Source organism: Cavia porcellus, unplaced genomic scaffold (genome assembly GCF_034190915.1).
Source record: "Cavia porcellus strain 051 isolate PalLab524CR breed Dunkin Hartley unplaced genomic scaffold, mCavPor4.1 scaffold_16, whole genome shotgun sequence".
Lineage (NCBI taxonomy): Eukaryota > Metazoa > Chordata > Mammalia > Rodentia > Caviidae > Cavia > Cavia porcellus.
In genome coordinates, this window is record NW_026947499.1 from 17,515,952 (window position 1) to 17,526,958 (window position 11,007).

The 11,007-nt window shown below is 39.1% G+C and overlaps 1 protein-coding gene and 1 pseudogene across 2 annotated transcripts in view; both read left to right on the top strand.

Moving 5' to 3' along the window:
• LOC100734945 (piwi-like protein 3) overlaps positions 1–6,799 on the top strand; it is a 39,950-nt gene extending 33,151 nt beyond the window's left edge. For both annotated transcript variants that reach the window (XM_063225782.1, XM_063225783.1), the window contains exons 18-21: positions 314–455; positions 1,004–1,129; positions 4,928–5,075; positions 5,258–6,799. In XM_063225782.1, coding sequence (XP_063081852.1) covers positions 314–455; positions 1,004–1,129; positions 4,928–5,075; positions 5,258–5,374 — 533 coding nt within the window. In that variant the 3' untranslated portion in view covers positions 5,375–6,799. The remainder of the gene's footprint in view (positions 1–313; positions 456–1,003; positions 1,130–4,927; positions 5,076–5,257) is intronic.
• On the top strand, positions 2,586–4,254 carry LOC106025254 (large ribosomal subunit protein uL29m-like; annotated as a pseudogene).
• Positions 6,800–11,007: the final 4,208 nt, after the last annotated feature.

Genomic DNA, 11,007 nt, shown 5'->3' on the forward strand with positions numbered 1-11,007 from the left:
ATGGCTGAAAACATTTTTGTTGCTACAGCTGGGATAATAATATAGCTGGCATTTAATCAGGTAGGTAGAGGCCAGATAGTGCTCACTATCCTACTGTAGATAGGCTATCACCACTAACATCACAAAGCATCACCTGTCTCAAGATTTCAGTAGTGATGTTGTTGAGAAGTCCTGGGCTAGACTGAGGCTGTAGGAAGAGAAACTGTCCTGAGAGCTACAGCATTGAATGATGAACCTAGACATTATAAAAAATAACACAAGGCAGTTTGTTCCAAGTTGTACTTTACTTAAGTGTGTTTTTTTTTCCTTTCAGCTGCCTTAAATTCCTGGTTTAAAAATTTACACTACCAGCCAAATTCCGTCGTGGTTTATCGAGATGGAGTAGGAGATGGTCAGCTTCAGTACTTACTTGACTGTGAAATACCACAGCTTGTGAGCCAATTAAACAAGCTTAAGTAAGTATAGAAATGATCAAGTTCAGACTTTGCAAGCTGTATGTTTTAGTCTGTGAGAAAGATCTGTTTGGAGCAGGAGATCCGATCTCGTGAGTGATGAGAGGAGGAGCCTAGTGCAGACAGTGGGCCTCAGGGGGTGGGTGGGCAGAAGCCAGCGCTTCCCCCATGACGTTGTGCTTCCCTTCAAGTCAGAGTTCAATGCAGAATGAACATGGCAAGAGCAGATCGTTTTCCCCAGGTACTTAGTGGATCTCTTCTCATTTCAAGTCTCTGTATAGAAGGGCTCTTCAGCCTTGGTGAGTCAGAGGTGTGTGTCCATCAACACAGGTTTTGAGGAAGACTCTTCCCTTAGGTTGTGGTTGGCTGTGAGCAGACTTCTCATTTGCTGCTTTAATTAGGAACGTGAGGCTAACACTGTGAACACAAGTATGTGGAGGACTGCTGTCTACAGAATTTTTAATAAGTCCTAAGAGTGTGATGTTCTGACACCTTGAACATTTGTAAGTAAGCCTGAGTAAACATAGTGACATTTATTCTGATTTTTGAAGAATCAAGCTAACTTTCATTGTGGTGAAGAAACGAATAAACACCAGGTTTTTTACAAAGTCTGAAGAAATGTTTAAAAATCCACCTTCAGGAACTGTTGTTGATGTGGCGTTAACCAGGCACGAATGGTAAACCACTTTTATTTTTATATATGCATCTCTAACCTTCTTGCTTTACATCGAGAAAGGCACTTAATCTCACTTATCCCACCTTAAAAGCTTTTTCTGGTTTTTGACAATTAATCTGATCCTTTTAAGGAAATCTTGGCCAGGAGACTTCATTTAGATTTAGAAATTGTGATTGATCTTGTAGTTAGGTTTCCCCATCGAATTTGTTTCTGTGATCAAATAAGGGTTAATTTTAGGGTGGTCCCAAAACTAATTATCAACATGAAAGTAGCAAGTTTACGTTAGCAGATTTGAGTCATTACAAATCAAATAGTACGGAATATGCCCTACTAAATTGTTTGTTTAGGCCAGATGTGGTGGTGTATGACTGTAATCCTAGTCCTGTGGGAGGCTGAATCAGGAAGATTGCAAGTTTGAGCCCAACTTGGGCAACTTAATGATTTAGTGAGACCCTGTCTCAAAAATTTTTATAAGGGCTGGGCATATAGCTCAGTGCAAAGGCTTCGGAGTTCAATCCCAGCCCCATAAAAATGTTTAATAGCCTGGGACAATATTTTATTTTAAAAAATGTTTGCTAATTGTATTTTATTTACTATTTTTGGTACCAGGGATCAAACTCATGACCTTGTACTTGCCAGGCAGACACTCGTGCTGCTGAGCTATATCCCTGGCCCAAAATGTTTGCCAATTTTAAAGGCAACAGCATTAAGTTTTTCTTGTGACATTCATCCTCTTAGAATGTGAAAAAGGGATGTGTTACTAAGGTATTAATAATAGAGTAATTCTATAAAATATAGAATTTAGTTGTCTATTGCACTGTTATACATGGACATAATGTAATTTGGAACAGTGATTTAGGAATTTTCTTATGAGAAAGGAATATACCATGAATAACAATCAGCAGAAAAAATGACAAAGACATTAGTTACATAAATTTTTAGATAATGAAATAGTTGCAGACATTCTATATTAAAATATGTATAGAGACAGGGGGATTAAAAAATGGAAGGAAAGCCATTAAAAAGATAGCTGAGTGCTTTGGGAGGCTGGAGGATTGGAAATTTGAGCCCAGCCTATGCAATTTAGTAACTTAGAAGAAAGACTCTGTCTGAAAAGTAAAAAGAATTGGGACATAACTTTGTGGGAGGGGCCTGAGTTCATTCTCCACCACCACAAACAAAAAATAAAAACCCCAAGAAATTTTGAATTAAAATAGCGATCAGATTTGGGTATCTAATAAAGAAACATAATAAAAATGAAAAAAAAAAAACCCAGAGGAATGCTTAAATAACAGATTAGACAGACAAAAACTAGTTAACTGGAAAATACATTAAAAATTCTGTGATACAGTGGAGAACCATAAAGACGGGTGAGATATAAAAAGCAGGTTAAGAAAAATATAAAATGAGATTTGCTATATATCAGTAGAAATTTCAATAGGAAATATTATGTGAGAATGGGGAGTAATTTCAGGGTGAGATTTTTGAACTCAGATTAAGGAATCATGGAATTTAAACAGGATCAGTAAATATAAGCCTACACTTAGGAACACTATAATAAAACTTCAGAGAAGCAGGCATGAGCTATTTTAAAAGCTGCCAGAGGAATAATATATTTTAAAGCAATAAAACATTACTCAACAGTAGGAACCACACAGTGAAATGGTATCTTTAAACTGCCAAAAAACTAATTATCAAACTGGAATTTGATACCTAGCTAAGCTATCAAGGGTCCCTTTGAAAGACCAACATGCTCAGATAACCATATATGTGTATATGCTAATTCACCAGACTCACAGAAACACCACAACCTAAAGGTTGTGCTTTACAAAGAAGGAAACTGAACAGTAAAAGAATGCGATAAAATAAACCGTACAGATCGGTGATGTTGGGAGTAGCAAAAAACCTTGGATTTTAAAACGATTACTTAAAAGGCATATTTAAACTAGGTGGATCTAGAATACTGGCTATAATAACTAATTTGCAAGCTGTGTGAAAAAATGACTACAGCCATTGTGGCTACTTTTTGTAGAGTCTCAGCAGTCCTGAAGGTTTTTGGGTCATTAATAACTCCTAAGGTCTCTGCTAGCTCAGGGTTTTCTTGGTTTGTCACCTAAGAAGTTACCAAATGCCACATTCTTCCACCAATGTAGATTACTTCATACCACATTGTTAAGAAAAGGACTGAAATTTTTTGATGACCCAAAGAATTGGGGGCAGGAAAAGGTGAAACCTGAAGCTGCATGGACCTATTAGCTATTGGGGACTTGACCTAGCCCCCGGTCTCCTAAAACGCGTTACAGCCGAGGCCTAAATAAAAGGAGACAAATATTATGGTTTTGGAGGATCCAGGAAGGTCAGAACTCTCTAGGGGTAAAGACCGTGAGTTTTTCCGGATAGCTCGTCTTTATGCCACAGATTTAGGGGTGGTGGTGCAGGAAGTGGAGGGATGAAAGCTGAAAGTCTGCAGCAAATTTTGCTAATTAAGAAAACTGTTAGATCTGTAATGTTGACAGTTTTATTGCTGTGGAATCCTTTGAACAAGATTGCAGGTTACTGCAGCCTTAGCTCGCTTTCAGAGGCGGTAAATTTGAGCTTTCCAGTACATCCACTGTGTTCAGTGGCTTAACCCTTGAACAGTCAGAAATTAAGCAACAAAACTTAATGGAGATTTGCATAAACTCTGCTATGTCTTACTGAAAGAAATTTCTAACTCTGCTTCTAACTCTGGAACAGGAGGCCACGTGGTAGTCTGCCAATGCCAAGTCCAGAATAGTTAGAAAAGGTAGCTGATTCCATGGAGGCATTAGATAAAGTTGCCCAGGAAAGAGAAGATGCTTTAAGGCTTCTCCAGACTGGTCAAGAAATAGCTAGATCTGATGCTTGGAGAAGAGGCATCTTTGGATGAATCATTTGGCACAAGTTCAAGCAGTGGCCCTATACCTTGGTACCGAAATAAGAAGCTATTCTTTGCAATCTGTTATGTAGATCATTTGGTCAGACAGAGCTGAAAAACAAGCCCACAAGAAAGCAAGAAAGAAAAGGTTGGAGAAAAAGAAACAGTTCTGCATGGGAAGTTTCTACATCTTGCTGAAGCTTAGAAGTCTGTCTAAAACAAATGTCTAAACTATTTTTTTCTTAAAACATTTAAGATTCTTCAGTTAGTAAAACTGGTAATTAACTTTAGACATAAGTCAATTATGCAGGCAAGAGTTGTGGGAAGGAAAACATGACATTTATAGGAGCAGATGGTGGGAAGTGAAGTCATATAAAGAGGAGCAGAAACACTGGCAGAAAAGCACTAGAGAAAAAACAAATGAAAACTAGGATAAACATAAACCATCACCTAAGAGTGCATGTAAAAATAAATTCAAGGTTTATGGTAAATGTCAAGACAAATCTCAGCAGTTTCCTAAATCATTTGAAGAGTTTGATGTTTCTGTGATGCTTAGGGAGACATAGGAAGCCTTTGTTTTTGGGTCTTTGCCCAAAATGCAGAGACTACATTTAGTAAGACCAAATTAAATGTGTCAGTCTTGGCACTTGTCCTGGCACAAGCACCTTTATTTTGAGTCTGAATACGTTCTTACCTGTGTTAATGACTTAGCTGCTCTTGTGGATAAGCTTCAGCAGATCGTGGTTTGCCACTCAGACAAGCATCTAGATTTGAAGAGAACTTTGTCTATGGAACATATTTCTGTACCTTAATATATTAAATGTTTTTTGCTCCCAATGCTAGAGATTACCATGTCCCTTTTCTTCTAAAATAAACTGATACTTACCTGTTCTATAATTTCAGGTATGACTTTTACATTGTGAGTCAGACCTCAAAATATGGTACTGTTACTCCCACTCATTATAATGTTATCTATGACACAGTTTGCTTGGACCCAGATACAGTACAGAACATAACTTACAGACTATGCCACATGTACTTTAACTTCCCAGTAAGTATCGTCTCATTGATTTTTTTTTTCTGACCTATAAAATGTATTGTTCAACATTGAGCAAAATTTGAACTTTTGCATCAATATCTATGAAAATTTAAGCCTAGCAAATGTAGATGTGCAGGTAAGTATAAAGTGATGTAAAGTTAAATAAACTTCTGCTTTTCTTCTTCTTATGAAAGGGCGCCATCAGAGTTCCTGCTCCTTGCCATTATGCCCATAAACTGGCTTACTTCGTGGGGCAAAATATTCAACAAGCGCCACATAACGCACTATCAAACAGTCTCTATTACCTTTGAGCTACAGAAAGACCTGCTATGATGTAGAAAACCACAAGTGGTACAATGATTGTTTTTTTTCCTTTTGAAGCGGAGCATCTGAAATGTTTTCCTAGATTTGCAGCTAGACTATAATAATTTTCCATTGGAAATAGGGGAAAGTTAAATAGTGTCAAAGAGAGGGCAAGGCAGAGAAGAAAACCATGCGAGTATCTAGCAGGAAATCTCAAAATGGTACTTAGGACTGCTTTCTATGCCACAAATTCCACACAAGGAGACTGAGTGTGACTGAGAAGTTGTTTGTTCAGATGTTTGGGTCAATGTTGAGAAAACCTCGAATGAGCTCCCTCCAGCTGGATTTAGTGATGTGGTCTATTTTCACATTGACTTCATTAAGAGCGACTTTCCAAAGAGTGGAGATAAGGAGACAACTGACAGTAAAGATTTCTGTCTTCCAATTTACTTTTCAAACGTTAAAAAGATTTTATAACTAAATGTGCCAGGACATTTTGCATTATAAACAGTGCCACTCGGAACACTGAAAAGATTAGTCAACCCAGGGTTACCCTGGTGATTTAAAAATTGGCAGTTTAGGGACATGGAAACATTTTCCATAAGACAGAAAATTGAGGACTCTTAGCCTCCTGGCTTCTGCTTCAAGTGTGATGTTGTAAAGTGCAACATAATCAGAAGAATCTTGGGCAGTTTTTTTTTTTTTTTTTTTGAGTCAAGGTCTTGCCATATAACTGAGGCTGTCTTTGAACTCGGTGTGTTTCAGGCTGGCCTCAAACCCAGTGATTCTCCTGCCTCGGCCTCCAAATTCTGGGATTACAGGCATGTGCTCTTGGGCAGGTTTTTTTGTTTTTGTTTTTAGATGAAACCATCCGCTTTTCTGGAAAGCAGATACATTTTTCTGTCCATTTCAAACTGTCTTTAAATAGACTCCAAACAGTGTCTGAGAACTTGGTTTTCATAAGTTGAATGGTATTTTTGGGAGGGGATGGGACTAGCTTCGAAGATACTAGAAAGCATGTATTTGTGAATTTATTTGTTTTGCTTATATGTTAATGAGTTTATAATTGCAACTTGAACCTGTCCTGTATGAAATAAAATTAAATCATTTAAGAAAATACAATATATAAATCATACCAATAAAATATATAAAAATATATAATCCAGGTCAAATTGCACTGAACAGTGCCACCAACAGTGATAAATGATGTAATAGAAGTGGGCCATGATTAAAGATGTGCCATGGAAGTGTTTTTTTTTTTTCTTGAGGTTAGAATTTGATTTATGATACTACTTTCTAGAAATCTGAGGAAATAATTTGGAAAGAAAAAATGGAAAGTTAACTAGTGAATGTTTTCTTAAGTGCAATATGTACAAATATCACTTCTTCCTAGTACTGTTAAATGATGAAATTCAATAAAATACTCATGTTAAAATCACAGATTTGAGTCTTACTAAAGGAAATGTGATTTTTAGTTTTCTTTTTGTGTTTATGGGTATAGGAATTGAATCCTGGGCCCTTACCCTGAGCAACATACCCCACCTCCCTCCACCCCTTTTTTAGTGATCAGGTCTTGAGTCACTGTGTTGTTCAGACCGAGCTCACATTGATGATCCTGCTGCCTCACACACCGAGGCTGGCATTGCAGGTGTGTGCCACTGTGTCCCTCTTTCTTAATCTACTGATTACAGAAAATTGTTATTTTTCTAGGAAAAAAAAAAAAAGGAAATGTTGCTCAGACCAGAGAACTGTCTGATTAGCCTAGTAGTGTTTTACAAATTAGGTGAAGGAAATTTGAGTATTTAATATTTCCAAGAAATCTTACTGATGTACCATAGGGCCTTAGTTTCCCATTATGGAGTAAGGCTTGGGAGTGGGAATTAAGAGTTCAGGAATTTGGTGGCCTGTGTAGCCATACAAATAATGTAAGGGAATGGATTTTCTGCTGTGACAGTAATGAGTAAATGTTATACACTTGGCTTCCAGGTTAGTGAATTCTGCATCCATGGTTCAACCACCCGTAGGCTGAAAGAGTATTTGGGAAAAATCGTACACTTGACATACACAGACTTTGTCATTATTCCCTAAGCAATCTAGTATAACAATTACTTTTGTTGTGTTAGGTATTATATGTACTTTGGAGGTGATCAGAATATATGAGATTGCCTAAGTTATATGCAAGTACAGCACTGTGGATAGCAGATTTGAGTATCTGCAGACTTTTTGTCTTCAGGGGCTCTGGAACCAATTCTTGCAGATATCAAGGGATGACTGAATGTCAATTCTCTTCTCCCACTGGTGACAGCTCAAATATTAGGAAAGAATATTGGCAAGTATCATAGGTATCAAGACAAAGAAGAATCCTGGACCAATATCTAGTATAAGGAAACTCAGAAAGTGACCTTGATATTTGGGACTGCTTTTTTGCATCACAAATGCCACAGACAATTGAGTGACTGAGATCTTGGATTTAGGTAAATTTATTGGTCTATGTTGAGAAAAACCAGAATCCAATACCTACCTGTATGGAGGGTTGTCGGTGACTTGCACACTCATTTAAGACCATGCACCACATACTATTGGTTAAGCTGAAAATAGACAGATCTCCAGAAATCAGACTGTCAGTCCCCCACCATCAGCCTCTTTCTAACATTTATCTTTTGCAATATGTAGTACTCAGAGATAACCATGTGGGAGAGGGTCAGAAGTCAAAACTGAGGGCAGCAAGAACCAGCAGAGGTGGAACCCTAGAGGCTAAAGTGATGTGAGTTGTCAACACAGTGTGTTCTAAGAAGTGAAAGGAAGATCTCATGAGAAAATTGTGGCATAACCATGGTTGACCTCTGCCTCCACATCTCCTATGCAAACTAGTATCTTCTCCGTCTTTCTTGATTTCTTCTTCATGCCATACATATAAACTTGTTTTCCTTTATAAATTTGTTTTCTCCCCCCATTAGGTTTTCCTTGATTTGTTGGTTCCAGGGTCTCTTGAAATAGTGCAACTGTTTGTGATACTTTTCAGTAGGATGTAATGGTTTCTTTGGATATTTCTGTCTCCATGAACCCAGCAGCAGAGGCATCACACATAAGTGACAATCTCACACTTGGCTACTGCTGTTGTCTTGATGAATTAATCTCTTTTGTTATTAAATTATTCTAATATTTTTCTGAAATCTACATCTTATACTATTTTGCTCTTAAATGTTTCCCAAAGGCTCATGTTTCCAAAGGACATGGCTTGGTGCCAGCCTGTAGCACCAGTTGGAGACGAAACCCTTAAAGGTTGGGGCTCCTGTGTAGCAGGCTGTTACATCACTGGGGGCAAAGCTCACGTAGGGGATAGTGGGACACCAGCCCCTTTTCCACTGTCTGTGTTTTGCTTCCTGACCGTGACGTAATTAGTTTTGCTCTGGTGCATGCTTCCATTGCAGTATACTGACTCTCAGATGCCCAATGGGCCCATTCAGTCATGAACTGAACTCTCTCAAACTGTGAGCCCAGAATACTTTCTAAGTGTATTTTTTTCTAAGTGTATTATCTGAGTTATCTGTTACAGAAAGCCAACTAACACATCTTATTTTCATATAGCTTTTCTTTGAATTAGCTTTTGCATACTTTCATCCTTTTACTTTAAATTATCTATACCTATCCATCAGCTACCTAAAATACAATCTTGTAAACAGTTTACAGTTGGCTTTGCTTTCCTATTAGTGTGATGATTGTGCTCCCTAGATTCCAAGTCATGCCAGTTGCCATATTTCACAAGGGCATAAGTCTCTTATATTAATGGCTTCCCAGTTTGTCTTGCTTACTCAGGACCCAATCACTATTCTTGGAATTTGTTGAGGGCTTCCCAGCTGTGTGAAGCTTCTCTAGGGAGAGTCTAACAGTGTCCTTCACTGGTCTTTAGCCTACATTCCGGCTTTGTCTCAAACTTAAATCCTTGAGTGTTTCCTACTTTAATATGTCTCCAGAGTGTTTCCACTGAGAGTGTCTTCCTAGTTGAAAGGCTTTGACTCCATCCTAATACAGACCTGTTTGAGGCAGTACTGCTGCTCAGTGGAAAGCCTTGTTGTATGCCCTCAAGTGTCAGGAGTCATGTTTCCCATGGGAAACAGATCTCACTCACTCACCAACTGTGGATGCGCTCGTGGCCCACAAACCCTCATTTACTGATGCCTTTTTCTCTTTCCATCCACATGAGGTTTTCCTCAAGGATGTGAAGTGTCCACTCCTTGGTAACCTTCCTTCTCTATTACTTTTTGACAGGTGCCACAAACATCCACATGTGCTGCCAGTGTCCTTGCCCTTGACACCTCTTTGACCCATGAGCCCACCTACCGATTAAGCTATAAGGGACCCAGTTGTAGTTTGTTCTGTTCTAGTTTGGAGGCTTTCGTCTACAGTTGGCCTGTTGCTTTTGGGTCTGGGATGAGGCAGCACATCATGGTGGGAAGAAAGGAAGTCCATTCACCTTAAGGTGAATGGTAAAGATGATTCTGGTGTTCCATGGTCACCCTGGAGTGCACACACCCAGTAACCTCCCACTAGGCCCACTCCTTAAATGTTTGCACCATCCCTCAATGGTGCCAAACCGAGGACCAAGCCTCAGGGCTTGCAGGACCAATGCATGGGCTTTCTGGGGACATTCCAAATGTGGAATACAGCATTCTGAAACTTTATTCTTTTTTCAAGGTTGGCTGTTTAGGATTTCTTGTTCTGTGTGATTTTCAGAGTTGGCTGTTCTTTTTTTTGGAGACAAGGTCACCCAGTCTGACCTCAGACTCATGGCAATCTTCCTGCCTCTGCCTCCCAAGAGCTGGGATCACAGATGTATGTCACCATGCCCAGCACAGAGTTGTTTTATTTTAAAGAGAATAAAACAAAGCAAAAAAAAGCAGATCAGAACAATGCAAACGACACAGGACTTCAAAACAAGACAATAGGAAATAAACAGTGGCTACCATAATGTCTGTTGTTTTCTTTGAAATAGTTGTGCATACCTTGACACACAATAAATTCAAAGCAAACAAAATAGTATAAAACTAATCAAAAGAATGAAAGCATTATGGGCCTTGAAAACTAGACAATAGGAAATAAAACAATGGCTACCATAATGTCTCTTGTTCTCTTCAAAATAGCTGTCCATACCTCCAAACACACTGAAATCAAATAATAGAAAATAGACTAAAATCAATCAAAGAATGCAGTATAGGACTTTAAAACAAGATGATATAATGAAGAAAACTGGAAATTCCTAAAGAGGCTTGCTCCCCCTCTTGGGAGTGGAGTAAGAGTTGGGACTGAGCAACCCTGGACAGCACCTGCAGGAGCAAAGGATCAGCCTGCCTACCTCACAGCACCCCACCACCCGCTGAAGCAAGCAACCTGAGAGGCCGGAGACTTACCTGTGGTAGAGAGAGAGACACAGGAGGTGGAGCGAGGACCAGGAGGAACTAACTATACGTGAGACTGAGAGCAGCCCCTTGTCTCTAAGCCTGGCACAGCAGTCGGGGGCGGGGGGAGACTCTGTGTAAGGAGAGGCGGGCCTCTAAGGGACATACAGAAAGTACTGGATAAAGACTCTGGCCCAGCCGCCCACATCCAGCACAACTTGGCAGGGTTACCCAGTAGTTTTGGG